The sequence below is a fragment of the Falco naumanni genome, chromosome 7, assembly GCF_017639655.2.
Source record: "Falco naumanni isolate bFalNau1 chromosome 7, bFalNau1.pat, whole genome shotgun sequence".
NCBI lineage: Eukaryota > Metazoa > Chordata > Aves > Falconiformes > Falconidae > Falco > Falco naumanni.
Window position 1 is genome coordinate 49,587,729 of NC_054060.1, and position 19,040 is coordinate 49,606,768.

At 42.7% G+C, this 19,040-nt stretch overlaps 1 protein-coding gene across 4 annotated transcripts in view; it reads right to left on the bottom strand.

The window, feature by feature from the left end:
• Positions 1–19,040, bottom strand: part of CDAN1 (codanin 1) — a 33,152-nt gene that overhangs the window by 11,722 nt on the left and 2,390 nt on the right. For 2 of the 4 annotated variants that reach the window (XM_040599915.1, XM_040599913.1), the window contains exons 2-17: positions 18,024–18,724; positions 16,197–16,421; positions 13,789–13,982; positions 13,230–13,349; positions 12,254–12,332; positions 11,741–11,861; positions 10,605–10,714; positions 9,806–9,895; positions 8,680–8,755; positions 5,965–6,173; positions 5,098–5,212; positions 4,171–4,314; positions 3,355–3,521; positions 2,673–2,754; positions 1,897–1,986; positions 1,006–1,060 (exon numbers count right to left, since the gene is read on the bottom strand). In XM_040599915.1, the coding sequence (XP_040455849.1) occupies positions 1,006–1,060; positions 1,897–1,986; positions 2,673–2,754; positions 3,355–3,521; positions 4,171–4,314; positions 5,098–5,212; positions 5,965–6,173; positions 8,680–8,755; positions 9,806–9,895; positions 10,605–10,714; positions 11,741–11,861; positions 12,254–12,332; positions 13,230–13,349; positions 13,789–13,982; positions 16,197–16,421; positions 18,024–18,724 (2,578 nt within the window). The remainder of the gene's footprint in view (positions 1–1,005; positions 1,061–1,896; positions 1,987–2,672; positions 2,755–3,354; positions 3,522–4,170; positions 4,315–5,097; positions 5,213–5,964; positions 6,174–8,679; positions 8,756–9,805; positions 9,896–10,604; positions 10,715–11,740; positions 11,862–12,253; positions 12,333–13,229; positions 13,350–13,788; positions 13,983–16,196; positions 16,422–18,023; positions 18,725–19,040) is intronic. The other 2 variants (XM_040599916.1, XM_040599914.1) reach the window with 1 other exon arrangement.

A 19,040-nucleotide genomic window follows, 5' to 3' on the forward strand; every position in this document is an offset into this window, starting at 1 on the left:
AAAAGACACAAAAGCAGTCATCATCCCCCTAAGCAAGGAAACAAATCAAAACTCAAGAGCCTTTCACATTGCCAGTCCTGATTCCGGAGCAGATTCTCTCAGCTTCTGTAACAGGTGAAGCTCCAGAAGAGCAGAGGGGCATCCCACCCATTTAACCAGCAGGGCATAGCAAGGCAGGCAAGGCTCTGATGATAAATGACGAAGCTTCCAAAAAGCTCCCTGGTACATAGGACTTGTTCAAAAGGATCAGGGAGCGGTGATTTCCACACATCCCTTTTTAGCATGCCAAGCGGGAACTGTAAAGTCTACAAGGACTACAAGGCAAGCAGCTACATAAAATTCCAAAAGGGTCAGGAGAAAATACCTGGGGAAAAGCCTGAAGACATGTTTGACCCCTAGAAGCTTCATGATACAGGTTTAACACGACAGTTTTTCTTAGCAGCTAAATCCCAAGAAGCAGAGCACCATCCCACCATCTGGGTGGGACTGTTGTCTAGAGAGGGATTTCACCAATGGCAGTCAGATCCCAGGAAAAAGATACCTCAAACATCAACTTGATAAAGCACCAAGGCACAAAAGGATTCTTCCCCTCTGCCTAGCAGCAGAAATACGCTCAAGGATCAAGGCATTCCTCACAGTACAAACATCTTTCCCTACACCCTGGGGATGGAAAAGTTATACACTTACTCCTTATAATGTTTCCTTCCAGTCTGTGAAGGATGAGCTCCCCTGTCCCTCTGCATTCAAGCTCTGTAGATCAGCTATCCTGACTGTGTAGCCTCCCTCCCACAATTTCAACAGATATTATTCACAGCTGCATGAGCTTCTGCAATACAGCTTTTTACCAAGGTTGACTCATACACAACTGAGACCTGAAGTTGTGAGGAGGGGCAAGAAAGATGATCTGAGGACTCACAATGCCAAAGGAGAAATACAAATAAAAACCCTAAGTGAATACAGATATATACTAATATATTTTATTTATATAGCAAATAAAATACTCACCAAGATAGGGACAGCAGGTATAAAGTAACTGCTGATCCACCAAGGGTACAGAGTCCTGGTGAGAAAAGGAAGGAAATGCTGAAAGGACACAGCAGGAAAGGATCAGTCTTCAGCAAGTCAGATATCCCACGTGCATGGTCACAGGCAGGTTTCAGAACTGTCTTTCCATGAAAACAATAAAAGATACATGGATTCCAAATCCACAGTAAAATTATGAACGCTGCAGCCCAAGCATTCAGTCCAAGCCACAACTGAGCTGCTCTACATTTAGTCAAAGCCCAGCTGAAAACTGATGATTACAGAAGGCAACAAGGACCGTTGGCAACAGCTGCTACTTGTAAAAGAGAAACCTGTCCACGGAGAAGAATAAATGAGACACATCTGCTATGTGTTACACCTCCACAAGTGTCTTCACCCAGTCTCACTGGAACACCACACTGCAGAGTAATGTCACCCCAGTATTACACAGCACAGCCAGAGGTATGGGAGGAAAAGCAACTTCAGAACCCATCCATGCAGGCCCTGTACACTGCACTCATTTGGTGGGGAAAAAAAAGTAAGAAGAAAACCAGTTGATCTCTGCGTATTATCTATGACACTGAAGAGAGAGTGCAAAACAGAACTTTCTAGTTAGAACAAGATACACCTGCAAGCCATTGCAGCAGGTGAGATGGCTCCTGCTTGACAAAAGCCCCAGAGCTGTAACACACACAGTTTACAATCCAGGGCACAATGCAATTAAGGCACCTGGACAAACTGGGGCATCACATCTATTGGATTACATATGCTCAATGCAGCTGTACTGAAGCCAAGTTCTTGATAAACTCCTGAGGCCATGGTTGATCTACCCTTACCCACAGATTCAGAGGACTTGCTACTGCACTAACTCACCAAAGCCTCAGCAGATGTCACAGTATCCATTATCAATCCCTCCTGCCTGACATCAGTGGTAAAGAACAACTCTTCAGGGACTGACGGAACCTGAAACAGAAACCCCAGCAGTTACAACCCAAACCATCAGTCAGTAACTGACACCATTTCTGATAAAAAGGACAGTAAAATCTCACCAACCTGCCACCCACACAAAACATAACTAGCACTAAGGGTCCTCTCTTCTGCCCTATGGAGAACCTTTCCATAGAATTAAAGATATAGTTTGACCACAATAACAGAAACTGCCTTCCTTACCCTCCCCAGACAGCACCTTTCACCCTTCCAGCAGGTTCCTGCTAAGCAGTTACCTTGCTTCCAACTGGAGGCACGGAAGGATTTTAGAAGTTCATCACCTCCCATCCCTTTTTCAGACAAAAAATTCCCCAGGAATTCAATGCTGCCAGCTAGCACTCCATGTTTGTGACAAGAGCTTCCAGTTCTAACAGGAATGAGCTGTGAATTTGCTTACAAGATTCAGATTTCCAAGTACAGAATATGTTTCAGCAGCAATTAGAATTCATATTGGAAATAAAAATGTTGCGTTACACATTTCCACTAAAGGAAAATAATTCTCCATTAGAATACAGAGGATTCTTTGAAAGTCCACATGACTGTAAAAAGACCCCAACAAAACAACAAACTACTGTTTTAGCCGATTTTAATACTGTTTTCTACTGAGTTCTGTGCCCAGGTTTTTCTTCAGGGAAGAGCTGTGTACACACAGGAGAGACTACCTGAAAAAGCCAACCCAGTACTGCAAGTATCAGCAGCTTGTTCAGGAAACTCATCTCCTTATCTTCAGAAAGGACCGTTAACCTGCCAGGAAGCAAAAGCAGCAACAGAAAGTGTTAGATTACAGTAGCTTCATTTTCATTAAGGAAAAAAAATCTGATACCACTCACTTCCCAATTACACTGTTTGTCACCATGTGCACATGCCTTACTTGTATGCTTAAAGGAGTGGAGAGCAAGCTCTACTTTTATGAATGTATGCATCTGAATAACATGCTGTTTTAAGCTTACGCTGGAAAAGCCAGCGTTAACTAACTCTCTAGAATGTGCTTCAAGTTTTCCTCATGTATATAGGAAATAAAACTAGCGCATTACTTAGGCCCGGGAGATTTCGCAGGTTTAAGGTTCAAATTCAACATTTAAAATTCACAGCTGCATCTGCAGAATGAGTAAGTGGGGATCTAAAGAATTTTGTTTCCTTAATGAAAACTCACATATTTAAATCAGACAGTAATCTCTGAGTTTAGGATGTGCTCCTTTTGCAGCTTTATGCACACAAAAAAATGTACTTCTAATAGAATCTCAAACTAGGGCCAGCATGCATTCCCAAACGCCAGGCACCTCAACTAAATAAGCAAACGTTCACAGAAAAGTTCTTGATAAATATACTTTCCCAGGCTCTTACCTGTATACCTGCAGCAAGAGACAAAATACTTTCCTGTAGTAATCAAGTAAAGGAGCAATATGATCCACGAGGGAAAGGTACTCCACAATCCAAGGAATAGTGAGGATAGAACGTTGATCCCGAATAGATTGTCTCAGAAGCATTAATACATCCAGTGCAGGCAGGGTCTTTATGGACAACAGAAGTTAAAGCAGCAGCTTTGAAGTTACCTTTTGATACTTAGAAAAACGTTATCTACATCTTGACTTTTCTTTCTAGGATTTCACCTTTTATACAAATAAGAGGTGACTTTCCGGCTATTTAAAACATTTCTCTGCACATGTGTAGAAGTAAAAAACACATCATGATGACAACCTGAGGTCCCACGGGACTTTCAGAAGTAAGGCTGCATGCCTGGCTATGTACAAGTGGACTCAAGGTGTAAGCCCTGCCTCCTTGCATTCAGTATGACACACTGCTAGGAGACAGGTGCAAAACTAACAAAAACATTCCTGGTAGCTGGATTTTACACCATAAATACAAGCCTCCTTGGCACGGTCAGAGTTCTGGTATGACAGATTAGCAGAAATAACAGAAGACTCAGTACCTCACCATCAGTGCATTCGCTCCCTCTTTTCTAGCTTACAGAAACTCTCCTTTCCTTTGTTCCCAATCCCAGCATGTGCAGCAGGGGCACAGAACAGTGTAACACCGGCCCAGGAACCACTGGCTTGCTTTGAAAGGGCATAACTATTCATAATCCCCTGCTTGGATTAGAAAACCTGCCTGTCAAGCAAAAGGCCGTATTAGACTTCTTAGAAGAGTTTGGTTCCTTACTTTGTTTCTTAATGCTACTGCAGAGTCTTGCAAGTCTCTGGTTGGCTGCTCCACAGTGCGATACGGCAAGAAAACAAGAAACCCCAGGAACTTGGCGAGGAGTCGTAGGCTTAACAGGACCACGGTGAAACGCTTCTTTTCATCCTGAAATGGAGAAAAGCAAGCTGGGGCACTGCCACCCTAAACTGGTAAAGCAACTACCTACACCAGACTTCCAGTCCCTTCATGTAAAAGGACCACATAGCTTCATCACTTCTTTTAATAAAGCTAAATTTCCAAACTAGATATTTATTAATCATTTTAAATTCCTTCTGCCTCCACTGCTTCACTTACAGTGAGAAGAAATTAATTCGAGAGCTTTCCAAAACAAGCAGCTATTCAATCATATCTTCATATTAACAACTTTGGAGTCAACGAGAAGGCAGAAAACTGATCTCCACTCGTCTCCTTTATACCACTACTGCTCTGCAAGTTTACATGAACCTTTGGCTACTACTTTCCTAACAGACTGTGAGCTGTGACACCTCTGATAGGTATAGATGAGTGAAAAAACGTACGAACAGGTATGAACAGGGATGACTACAAATTCATTCTAATTAAAATCTTTCTACATGAAAAATAACAAGGAGCTATTGCAACTAAGTCCAACAACTGAACTCAACTATTTAATTGATCTAACACAGGGTACTAACTACCTAAGAAGAGGCTCTCACTTTTCAAACTATTGTGCATTATCCTTTTCCAACACAGTTCTATGAAGCATCCCAAAAACCACAAGTAAATGATAAAACCAAATGAAGAAGCTCTTGTCCTGCAAATACAGCAGTGGAAGCTCTAGGCAACTCACAATCAAGCCAGTAATTCTCTGGGTACTGGAACAGCTCAGGGAAATTCCTGCCAGATGTGTTTGCAAAAAAACAAGCTTACTTGTTCATCCATATCTGCTTCTCCATCACTGTGTTCATGCTCCACCAGAGTAAGGCCATTCAGTTCAAGTATCTTCAGGCACAGACTGTCCATCAGGTGCTGATTGAACTGGTAACTTCAGCAAAAGATGTTGAGTCAGACTGGGCTGAAAACAGCAGTAAAACCTCAACTAACACAATGCAAAATTCCAAGCTTGTCTCATGAGTTGCATCAAGCATCAGCAGACAGGCTGACAGACAAGAAAGCAAAGGACAAGACTAGTCCTGGCCAACCCCTTTCTTTTCCACTCTTACTTTATACTTGTTTTTGAACAAACACTATTTAGCAAGTCCCAGCATAAGGATAATAATATGGGTCTGTCAAACGAGGAAGCTGTAAAATAACTGAAGAGTCAAATCTCCCATAGATCACAACTCCTCCATGCTGTGGATTGTGTAAAACTCATTAAACAAAACCATGAACCTGGCTTCATCCTGTAACTCCTTAGCTTCGTGCACTACCACACAAGAAAAACTTGGCCAGTCCGGTGCCCCTGCTAGGCAGCACTGCAAGCCTTGGCACTGGGAAATGCTGATGGCCTGTGACAAGATATTACGGTTTTATAGAAGGAAAATTATTACCATATAGTCTAGCCTAACGTAGCACACATACACATTCCATGCCCCAGACAGAACCTGCCTGCTTATTGACACGTTCACCACGCATGCTGGCCAAGAACACAAAGCGTAGTAATTTTTTTATATGCTCTGCCCAGGTTACACCACACCTCAAGCTCTCTGGACAACTCCCCGCCACAAGAGCAACATGCTGGTATTTCCCACTCACTCACACATTTCATGAAGGAAACAGCAACCACGAGCAGCTAACCTTCCTGCGCTGAGGATGAAGTCCCTGAAGAACTGCTGGCACCCTGGGAACGAAGGGGGTGGACAAGGACCTCTGATGCTCTGAGGAACAACAAATCTTTCCTGCAGCCTCTTCAGACGGCTCAGATTATCAGAACCCAGCATATTAAGGACATCCTGGTCTGGGGCATCTCCCCAGCTTGCGCCACCACCAACAGGACCTTTACACATCTTCAGGAGATAGAAAGAGTAGTGAGGTAGAAAATCTGTAATAAGGCATCATTTCACTTCATCTCTCATGCCACATATTCTCCCTTCCTCACAAGCGTTTGTTTTCAGAGTAATCCAAGCATGGCCTTTTCAGGCAGCCCACATACAGAAGGTCTCTTTTCATGCCAAAACATGCTACCCACCTTGGCCACGAACAGCTTAGAGATCTTGAGAGATGTAATTCTGATCTATACGTTCAACTCAGGCACATCTAGCAGGCTACATGTGGATGCATGAAGAGAAGACCTATCACTTGCATAGTCTTAACGAACTAATTAGTAGGATCTTTAGCCCAGTCTCCAAGAACTGTGATACTGCAATATGCATTCCCAGATCAGGTCTTCCTGGAGTTTCCACAGAGCTAAATAAAATTAAAAAATTAACGCCCCCATCCCTCAAACTCATAGATGCTACTCAATACTCAAAGAATCACACAGTTGCAAAACTGTTTAGGTTGGAAGGGACATCTGGGATTATCTCCAACCCTCTTGCTCACTCACGGTCAGCTACAGCAGGTTGTCCAGGACTATGTTCAAGTGGGTTTTGAATGTCTCCAGACTGGGATTTCACAACCCCTCTGGGAAACCTGTTTAAATGTTTTACCGCTTCTGCAGTAGAGAAGTGTCCTCCTGTGTTCAGGTGGCATTTCCTTTTTCTCAGTTTGCGTCTGTCACCTCATGTCCTGTCAGTGACCACTACTGAGAAGAATTTGGCTCCCTCTTCTTCATTCCTTCCCATCAGGTGTTTGTATACAGTGCTAAGATAACCTGGAGCCTTCTCTTCTTCAGGCTGAACAGTCCCAGCTCTCTCAGTTTCTCCTCATACGAAAAAATGCTCTAGTACCTTAAACATTTATGTGGCCCCGTGCTGGACTTGCTCTAGTAAGTCTGTATCTTTCTTGTACCTGCGAGCCCTGAACTGGACACAGTACTCCAGTTGTAACATAACCAACCCCTCCCTTCTTCCTGGGCTTAATTCCCCATTTCTCTGCCTCCTCCTCGAAAGTGGCACAGGGGAATGGGGGTTACAGTCAGTTCATCATGTTGTTTCTGCCACTTCTTCCTCCTCACACTCTTCCCTAGCTGCAGTGTAGGGTCCCTCCCATGGGAGACAGTTCTCAGTTAACTTCTCCAGTGTGAGTCTGTCCTACAGGTTACAATTATCCACACACTGCTCCAGCATGGGTGGGTGCCTTCCACAGGGTGCAGCCCTTCAGGAACAGACTGCCCTAGCATGGGTCCCCCATGGGTCCACAAGTCCTGCTGGAAAACCTGCTTCAGTGCAGGCTTCCCACAGGTCACAGTCTCCTTCGGGCATCCACCTGCTCCAGTGTGGGGTCCTCCACAGGCTGCAGGTGGAGATCTGCTCCACCGTTACCCACCATGGGCTGAGTGGGACAGCCTGCATCACCACGGTCTTCACCACAGGCTGCAAAGGAATCTCTGCTCTGGCGCCTGGAGCACCTCCTCCCCCTCCTTCTTCACTGACCTTGGTGTCTGCAGAGTTGCTGCTTTCACATCATCTCACTCCTCTCTCTCACTGGTGCAGATTTTTTTTTTCCCTTTCTTAACATGTTATCACAGAGACACTACCACCTTTGCTAACAGGCTCAGCCTTGGCCAGTGCCTGGTCCATCTTGGAGGCAGCTGGCACTGGTTCCATTGGACATGGGGGAAGCTTCTGGCATCTTCTCACAGAAGACACCCCTGTAGCACACACCCCCTACAAAACCATTGCCATGCAAACCCACTCACTACAAGTACCTAAGACTAATGTTGTCCTGTTGATGCAACAAAGTCCATCTCTAATCTCTTTCCCACAATCTCCCTGAACATACACATCAGACCAAAAGGAGCCCACAAATAAGCCAGCCATTTATAGAGAATACAGTGAATATCTACACTTCAATCAGAAGCATCTTTTCTTTCTTCATTTCTCAGTCACAGCGAAGTCAGATGATGCTTAAAACTGGCCAAAAAAACCCCCTGTAAACTACAACAGCAACACTATATCAAAAAGAGGCTGCTGCAGTGTTACACAGAACAACTACAGACTCTGCAGGTAGTACACTTATGTTGCTAATGAACGTAACTGGCAAGCCTCTGCATTTGATACATATCAAAATATATCCTTACAATTTCTAAAAACTGTAACTGTTCTAAAATTAGCAGGTCAAAGTAAATAACCACGAAGAATGAATTCTTACAGCTCATTATGTGCTCAGTGTGCCTTATCCCCAATTTACAGAGTTCATCAGTAATTTGCCACCGATTTCTGTTTCTGGAAGAGGAAGGAAATTCCCATCCTGAAAATCTGGCTCTTCCAAAAAAAGTTTCAATAAGAAAATCTCGAAGAAACTTGCAAGACATGGTTTGTTTTCTCAGGCAAAGGAAGGTGCAAATCTGCTTTGATGTGTATCTTCATTTAAAAAAAAAAAAAAAAAAAAAAAAAAAAAAAAGTCATTTACCTGGATAAGCTGTTTCTGAAAGAGCCTGGCAAAATGGCTGTGGTTGCAGGTTGCAGACAGGTGAGCCATCATGGCCCTGTGAAGGAAAACATCACAAAATGCTGACTAGATTTCTGTGGTACAAAAAACCCTATTCTAACCTCAAACTATATGAAAAGAAAAAAACAAATGCTTTTAAGAAAGCAATCTCCAAAGTCCATTGCAAAAAGCAATGTCTTTATAACTAGGTTTCCTAAGTGCTGAGCCCCATCTGCTGAACATGTAAGCAAAAGCTCTCCCCGAGCACCTGCAGTGCAAACACAGCTGTAGAGATAAAAAGATTCTCTCTCTTTTCTGCAATGATCATGTTATTTAGGAAGAAAATTTAACTCGTTCTGCTCCCATTCTCCCCTGCACAGAGCAGCAAGTTGAGAGTTCACACATATGCAAGTAAGAAAACAAAACCTGCAATGCTTCTGATGCCCTAAAAGAAGGAAATTTTCTTGGTTTTAATCTCAGCCTTGTTTTGCTCCTGTGGCGAATTCACCTACATACATGTAACTTGGAGTAGGCTGGTGGTTAAGACTGCGACAGAAACCCAAAAGGCAACTACTTTCAAAACAGTAACAGCTTCTTTATATATATTCTATTTTGATAAAGCAATAAATGAATAAACCAGTCTGCTTTCCAAAGAAAGAGCCACAATTGTCTTGTTTGCAGAGCCAATACACTAAGAGTTTCTGAACAGGTAACATACTTCTCCACACTTAAGAGTGGGGCATTGGAAACATGCACACACGTGTGTACAAGGACAGTGTTCAGACCACAACATACTGGTTGTGTCAGTGGCTCTTCCTGTGATTATGAACAGGGAAAGAGCTACACCAAGACTGATCAAATTAGGTCCTTGCCACTTATGGTTTGTTTCTTCAAGATAAAGAGTTGATACTTTCAAATACAGAAGCAAGTTTATATGGACAGCATCTTCCAAGAAGCACAGCTCCCTACAGATTAGTGCAGAAGACTTGGGGAGAACATGGAGCTTAGGATGCTGAGGCTAGTACGCTGAGTCTAGTATGCTTTACCAGCAATCCAGCTACATTAAAGGGCTAGCTGAAGTTGCTTAATCATTCATTAAGACTCCTACCTGATCTTGTTGCCCAGCACTCCTTCAAAGTTCCAGCCAGTTTTTTCATGGTTATCCTCCCATTCACGCAGCAGTTCATAAAATATATCCCTGAGAATCAAGACATTGAATGGTATGAAGCTCTTCAAAATTTGAAGTAACAACAAATGAATATTCAATTGCTCCTAAGTTCCCCAGCAAGAACCTAATTCAGTTTAAGTCGAGCCTCTAAGCATTCGGATACCTTTGCAAAACTCATTAATGTTAGCGGTACTTCAGCGAGTTTCCATTTTCCATGTCTTTGACAGCAAGTGCTTAAGCTTGTTATGCCCAAGCTCTGACGGACTGACCAAAACACCCATTACCAGACATACTGAAGACTGAGAGGCAGGAAAGAATAAGCCACATGAAATAATACCTATGAGGAGAGAAAAAAGGACCAAGACAACTTGCCATTCTCCCCTCACCCTGTTGCCGCAAGCATGGAGGGAGGTGGCAGGAAGAATAAAAGCATACCAGATTTATATGCAGAAGCAATCCAGTAGGGTGACACACTGTACTGGCATTTACCAGAAGTCTCATTAACTCCTGAAGAATTAGGCTGTTCTTCTCTAAAGACATTAAGCATTTAGCTCCTGCAGTCAATATGGACAAAGACTTTTTTTTTTCTTTTTTCTTTCTTTTTTTTTTTAATCAGAGTGAAAACTCAAGATTTTTCTACAGCATGTAGTATACACGAGACATTCTTAATAGCCTTTGTTCACAATCATGGAAAGATTACACCCCCTGAGCCATACAGTTAACAGCAGAAGAAGCTTACCTTTGTTTCTTAAATATGTGAAATGCTCTGTCACTGGGAAAGTTAGAGCGATTGTCAGTTTCCGGCTGGAAAGAAACAGACTGTACAGAGCATGGGAGCATGAGAGACACCTGTTAAAAATATAAAGGCAGCCATTAGACTAATATAAGACTCTAGTTTATCCAACAATATGAGATCTCGAAAAAACAGGGAAAAGACATGATGAGGAAACCAAGTACCACTAGTTGAGTTGTTCAGACACTAGCCATTTCCCAGTTGCTAACTGTAGTAAACACCAACAGTTTTACAACCTACATTACACTACAGAGGCAGAATCACTCAACATTATGAGTGGAAGCACCTTGTCTCTCTCTCAGAAATCTCTGCAACTAGTATTGATACAGCTTGGAAAGAATGATCTGCAAACAGCTAAAGTGTACCTTCCATACAGGGCTCCAGACAATGCAGTATAGTAGCTGGAAATTCCTGTATTATTCTTCTTTCTCCTATTTGAAAAGCCTATGCCTTCAAGTAACAAAAGACCCTTATTTACAGCTTTAACTAAAAAGCTCAGCTATTGAAATGCCCTAGTCTCAGAAAGTACACTACTTTCTTTGCCAAGAGTAATTTCCATTTTTAAAAGACAGATGAAACAAGATACAAAATACATTAAGGAAGGCATTCCTACCATTTAGCATTAGTTTCCTAACCCAGATCAGGAAATGAGTTTTCACAAGCTGCATGGTCTCCTCTGAAGCTTCGCTTGCCTAAAAGGAGTCTGTAGGTATGAAACAACTCCACTTCTTCCAAACTACACTCTTACATTGCATCTAACCAATCATTCTTCTGGGATCCATGTTCATTAAATGAGAATCTCATAAACAAAATTTGACCCTGTTAAAGTCACTGGTTGAGGTCAGTGCCTGAAGCACAATGCAAGGCTAGCCAGCAGTGACTTGCAGCTAACAATCACTGGACCTAGCAATTTACTCACCCACTGAGAAGAAAAAAAAAGCAGTTTCTAGACACTTGCCAAAGATGACACGACAAGATACTTGAAGTAGAAGGAATGAGATTTAACATCAAAGTCATCACAGATAAAAGAGCAACACCACAAAGGTTTGAAGCAACGTCAGTTAAGGTCTGCCAATTCTTACCTTGGCTGTGCTGCTTTCATAAGCCTGCCTGAGCCTCTCATGCAAGGTGGGAGAAAAAGATGCAATCCGTTCATTTTCAGCCAAAAGCTTCAGCATCCCCTTTTCTAAACGGGAAATAATTCTGCCAAGACAACATAGTTAAAACCCAGACAGACAGACATAAACAACACATTATCAGACCTAAAGACACGCTTATGCTCATTTTTTATGAGGCTCCCAAGTAAAGACTTCTAAGCCCCAGGCACCCACTGTAAAATCCTACTGGCATCTGTAGGGTCATTTTTTATCGTTACAATCTCGTGACTCTCCCATTGTTGCACAATTACACTGAAGTTCAGTAGACAAATCAGTGCAAGAAAAACTCAAGATATCCAAACCCAGGTCAAGTTGTATGTTTTGAGGGGAAATTAACAACTCTGTGCCTGTAAGGTAAAAGCTCTCAAGTCCAAGCACACCTGCTTAATCTCACACATCTGCAGACATAAGCAGAGGGGGGAAAAATACTCAACTCACTCATACTGATAATCCAAGACTTGAACAGCAAAATAAACACAATTGTGCACACTTCGGAAATGCTGTCTCCCTGGTGCATCTAAGGGAAAAAAAGAAACATGAGACAACAGCATCTATCACCATTTATAAACTAAAAGACCAACAACAATTAACTCTCAAGGAAAGTAGGAACTGCCATATCCAGCAATAAGAGCAGTATCTAATTTACGCAAGTTTCCATTCCCTGCCACCTGAATAGACAAATCCTCCCGTCCCTATCCTTCCTGTACTAAAGGCAACTGAAGTGTTTAACGCTGTATGAAGAAAAGATTCCTACTCAGACTTCTGGCCAACAGTAAGCAGATCAAGGATGAAAAGCAGACTGACTGCAACCAATCACCAGCTGCTGTTCCTGTAGCTGGAGACTTCGTGTTCCTAATCTTAGCCCCTAAGAATCAGTAAGTGGCAAAACAAAAGTCAATCAAGCTGGGGCATCTAGAGGTGGGCGTTGTCCCATCTTAAAGCCACTGTTTTGTTTTTTATATACCCATATCAAAGCACTAACTGCATCAAGCTAAGTGTGAATTTGCCAAAAAACAAACGCAGTGATTACACATCTATATGGATAGATTCTGTGCACTTATAACCCAACCTTAAATTTAAGAAACACGTATCAGATCAACAGCACTTCTGAGTTGCAAGCACCAATGGAAGAGAGACTTTAGCATATCCATCCTTCTCTCTGAAAGTCAGTGTTCGCAAGTAGCTACAGCAAATCTCACACAACAGCAGAAAACTCAATTCAAACAAGATCTAGCAACTACACGTTATCATATGGTAGAGGCACTCCCCATACATGCATGATTTTTGTCAGCATTTCAGTTAAGTCCCATTTTCATGGAATTTAAGGCTAACTGTCCAAGCTAAAGGCAACTACTCTGTATCATATTATCATTCCTTGAAAGTAGCATTCTTTCCGCTCAGTACTAGTGCTTACCTTTACTTCTTTCATTGACCTCAAGGTCACTATCTTCATCTTCTGCAGTAGAAGTGCCTTTAGATGTCAACAGCTGCAGAACAAAAAAGAGCTCTAGAAAAATATTTGGTACCAGGTTTTCTGGAAGAGAGGAAATGAGATACTAAAGGTGGATATTCAGTATTGACCTGCTTTAATAAACAAAGGTAAAAGATAGATACCTGTTCTATGGCACAGTCAGCAAACAACCCCTCCCCCACCCCACCCGAGCCACAGTGTAAATCAATATAAGAATTACAGGAAAGATGTGTTAGGGAGAGGCCTGGTTTCAGACAGGGCCATACAACGTCAGCCTACTACAGCTCAGAGTACTGCATCAGATTCACCTCCTTCCCTCAACTTTTACCTAGCACCCATTTTTACTAATAACAGTGTTGGCTTAGTTTATTTTTCCAGATGTTATTTGTTTGTATACTGTAACTGTCCCACAACTTTCACTTCCCATCTACCTCCCCCTCACAACACACATGCAAGTTCAAAGCTCAAAGAAAGGTCAGTCTCACATCTTCTGGGCCTTCACCTGCTATACACGATGAATAGAGCTGTGCCAGACACTCCAACTGTTTCTTGCAGGAAACCTTAGTAGGATTTGCACAAGTCACCAGATGGCTTTCAGCAGGAAGGCTAGCACTGCGAGTGTAGCTAGGCTTAGTAGCAGTACCAGGATCAAGAGATATCCCTGCAGGAGAAGATGCCTGGTGCAGCAGTTTGCATCTGAAATTCAAGAGCAACAACATAATACATGACTGAAGATGAATACACAGCAGCCATGTGGCCAGAAGAGGTCTTTCTCTTGCAGTCTAGCATGAAGGAGTTCCTGCAATAACTAACCATGTAATTTACACTGTTTAAAGCTGCTTTTCATCATGATAGTATTTGAACTCGTCTTTCTCTTAATGAGGAAAGATCTTGGTGCTAACAATCAAAAAACTCAAAAAGAATTACATTCATATTCCAACTCTACTAAAATAGCGTAGCACTTTGACTAAATCATTTAACTAACCTATGTTATTGCTTCTCATCTAAACCAGTATTTGTTAAGGACATGGAATCTGTTAGAGACCAGGTCCTAAAAAAAATTTTTACATGTACAATTTCTGACAGCTAGACACTTCAAGAAATCTACGAAAATAAGGTTCACATCCATACCTTCAGATATATTTGTAAGGTAACAGTGCCCTGAGAAGATCCAATATCACTAAGTTGAAAGGCAATGCAACAACTGATTAAATTCCATACTGGCAAGTTATACAACAGAAGGAACAAACTATAATTGCTGCATTCTAAATTAACAATGATCACTCAGTTAAATACACACATATTGTAAAAAAATATACCTACAGAGGTCATTCAAGAATGCAGCAGCAGAGTGGCATATGTAAGACACATGAGAAGCAGGAAAAAAGCCAGTAACAGCAGTATCAAATGATTCTGAAAGACCCCAGTGGAACATTCACACTTGGAACATCACAGCACCTCTTACCACATTGTCTCAAATAGTAAAAATCTTTGAAAGTCACTTCAAAGGCTGTGGGGAAGACAGAAACCTTTTTAATTGCAGCAAAGAACTTTTTCTATTGGCCAATTTCTAGTGGAATGGCTGTGGTGAAGAATAAATTAGTCCCAAAATGGGAGTAGAAAGGTTATTTAATATCTCCTTTGCAATGAACATAAGCACCCAACTGACAGAACTCAAGAAAATTATGTATAAAGCACTTTGTAAACCCACCAAGGTAAGACTTCAATAATGTAGTTAGATTCTGCTTCACCTCTGCCTCAGTGTTGTCATCTACCTCAGCATGAATTCCACCTCCTGCCCTTGCTCAGAGCAAGCTAGGTGCTGTGTTAGTTTTGCATCTCACTTCACCACTACTATTGAGGACACAACAGCAGCTCCCAGCTCTCAAGCATAATGGATCGGATGAGATCACCTCACAGGCAAGATCCAGCCCACATACTGCTATTTCGCTGAACTTAGCTTATACAGATTAGGGGGACATTTCTGGTAGAATTCAGACTGAAATATGTGCTTCATTGAAGTGCAGAGAAGCAGATTTGAATCCTGAGCAGTTCTGTTACAGCTGCAACACGAGCAGTGACTCAGGAAACTCTACTGGGTCTGTTTCAGCCAGTTCTGGTCCTGCTGAAGTGAACTGCAAGGCTTAGCAGGAAAAGACTACCCACACGTCCTGAGGAGTTTCCCCAGAACAAAATCTACAAAGAACTGCAACAGTTCTGTCAGCAATTATAAACAATAGTTTCTTTACTACTGTGCTTTACTTTTTTTCTGAAGTATCAGTCCTCACAGACTAACTTTACAGAGGATGAAAGTCACACAGTAACTGAACAGCAGACAAAATTAAAAGCTAGAATTCACCTAATCTCCCAAACGCCATTTTCAACAGATAACTGCAGCAGTAACTTTTAAAACAAAATCTCACGCTACCCATGTCCTGTTTTCTCTGACTGCAAGCCTGTGTTAGTCTGCCTACCTTGCAAAATCACTAACGCTTTCCCCACATGTGCGTCTTCCATCACAGACACAGTCTTTAAAGACAGCCTTATTATACCAACTCAAACCCACTCACTTCACCTGTGCAGTCTAAGGAAAGCTGCACAGGGGACAGCCACATGTGCAAGCCCACAAAGAGGTAATCTTATGAAAGCAGTAAGGATTAACTGGACTTCTGAAAAAGTGAGGGTCATTGTCCTAGTCAGCACACCTCTAAAATGATAAACATGAGCTAGCTGCATTAATATCCTAGTCTGATATCAGAGTCACACTTGGTTTTAGGCAAATTACAGTTTAAGGTCACCAATACTCATTTTGGATATTCTTCTCATTGTTTCACTCTTGTATTGGTACCACCTTAAGACAAAAGAATTAAATATCAATACAAGCCTATTGCCACCCTGCTCAAACTGTACCGTTCTTTCTTCAGCATCTCCCTCTCCTCCTGAAGGCTGGTGCTTATCACAGATGTAAGGTTTCCTTCCTGGACAGCAGTAAAGGCCTCAAGGCTTGACCCAGATGAAAATCTAGCAGCTGGAGACTGGCTGACAGGCGTAGAAGTGAAGCACATCTTTGGTTTTGAGAGGGGGCGCTCAGCACTTACAGGAGTTGGGTTGATTCGCCTTGATGGTTTGCTTCTGCTGAAAAAGTGAGAAGTGATTCCACTGAAATCAAGCTAAACAACAAAAAAAAATTAGGTCTCAAGACAGATGTATGCAACTCTTCCAGAAGAACCTAATGCTAAAATAAAATGGATATGAAGTCAGAATATTGAACTTCTAAACTGTGCATATAGTTGCTGACTTCATTCTTGTCACCGAATAAAATGTCACAGAGCTACAGGCTGCTAAAAACAGCCTGCTGACCCTTGCTGTGAAGTTAATTATCAATCACCAAGTCACAGAACAGATAACACACTGCCACACAACTCTTCCAAACATTTTTAATTTGAGAGGACAGGATGTGCCTCATTTTAATAAGAGACTAATTCACTGGCAGCTTCTAATATGACCATGAGGGAAAAAAACCAACCAAAACTCCAGAAACATCATGCTGTCATTGTCTATCCATAAGAGTCCAGGCTTCCGAGTTACCACAGGCCCTTTCAGTCTAGGAAAACCCATCCTCCCTGCATAAATCATACCTAGATTTGTCCTTTAGGAAGTGGCTCTGTAATGCAGTAAGAGACATAGTGGAAATGAGATATAGAAACCTAAGGCATTACATTTCTCAAGGAAATGCTGGTTGCTACATATTAATTGCTACAGTATTCTCAAAATCACTACAGCATTGGCTTCCCAAAACCCTGTAAACCTCTTTCCTTACTCTTTTTCCTAATCGGGCATAGTGCAATTGAGGAAGAGAGACTTACTGGCTATGCTAGAAACACACCTTATCTCCCTCGGCCAAAGCATCATCTAGAGTGCCATCTAGACCCAGCATCTGTGTCTGCTGTACAGACCCAGACCTATCTAATTTCAGCTGGAATTCTGCACGTCCACCTAGAAAGGCCCACTTTCAGAGACCACTGCTGGTTACTTGGAGCAAACAGACTGACATAAAAGCGTTATATTTGGTAATGAGGACTTTAAAGAGTAACATCTCAAAGATAAAGAGACGGACTGAGGCAACCACAACACAAACAGCTGCCCAGAAGCTAAGCCAAAGTCATCAGGGAGACCAGGGCTTGCTGCAGACCAGAAAGAATACAGGCATCAATAATACTAGTTATTTTGTCCTTGACCACACAGCACAAATGAAGCCGCATGCTAACATCTGTTACGAGAAGCCACAGAACGTCAATCCGAAAGCTTTTTTGCTAGCATCAGTAAAGGTGAAAAGCCTTCTAGGACTGCTCTTCATTAGCAATTGCTATTGTGTTAAATGAGAAATGTGAAGAGCCAAGATAATGCTGACTTGCTAGAACATGCAAGGGACAAAGATGTGCTCAGCTTCGTATCAGCCTGTGTACCAGTAAGCTGTGGGAAGCATCACAAGTGAGAGGCTAAAGAGGTGTCTTGGGTAAGTTGCCAGAGTAAAAGCCTGACTACCCATTGAAACAATTCCCCTACACGGCAGCCGTAACAAAGCAGTTCTGACAAAGGAGCCCAGAAGTCGGCTCCCAGATATTGTTTATTACGGCATCTTCTGTGTATCTGGACATGCACAACAGGATGAGCTAGCCAAGGAACAGTAACCCGCAGCAAAATCCAAATGAGACAGCGAGGCAGACTTGCTCTTACTTTGTCCAGCCAGAGGCAGCACCCATAGGCGGAAACTCCTCCAAGTTGTTAAGATTTAGCTGGCTGGGCGGGGATCTGGCAGAAACAAGAGGCACTTCACTCCGCTTCCTTCTCCCTCCGCTCCAAGATAGACTCTCATTCTTTCCTTCTTCCTCGTCAGCAAGGGAACGCCCCAGATCCCGAGCTACCTGCCGGCCAGAGGCACTGACCGAGTTGCTGCCTTTCCTCCGGCCCCGTCTCGCTGGCAGGGCTTCAGGCGTGGCTGTAAGGAAGCTCCCCAGGCTGGCCTTCTGAGATGACCGCCTCTCACTGTGGTTAAGCACAGGGCTGTACCCAAAGCTCGGGCTGCTACTGGAGCCCATGCTAGGGAAGTCACCGCAAGGGCTAGACAGGCTTGACCCAGAAAAGGAAGAGGAGCTGCTGGGTGCTGCAGCAGGAGAAAAGCTGGTATCTGTGGTGCTGGTGGTCACTGAAATCCTTTGGGAAAAGAGCTGCACTCGGCTGCTGGTTGCGTGGCCTGCCCTTCTTTCCGATCCTATCCCATGGCTCCCGCGGGCCTTGGAATTAGGAGTCTTAGCAGGAGTAGAGGGTCCATTAGTCAGGATCTGGCTGGTCTGCTCCCTTAAAAAATTTAGCAGAAAAGGCACAAAGTCTTTCTGAAGCAAACTAAGAGATATCAGCTTGTCATGGATGTGGTTCTCCTACAAGGAAAGAGAACAAAGCATTAATGTAAAGATGCTACCCGATTCTTTCTGTCCACCTACCCAGACTCATTTAAGTAGTAACTGTGGGACTGCAACGCACAATAAAAAACATGACTTGTCAAAGCAGGTCACTGAAATTCAAGTAACCTTAGCAGTGGCCATAGATCTGAAACTCAGCCTCCACATAAGATGTTTTGACAGAAGTTTTCAGATGGAGTCATTCACTTTGGTCTCTGACTGGAAAACAGTGGCACTGTTCCATGGGAACACCAGTAATACTTACTGAAGCTACAGCCAGGGAGAACTTGGAGCA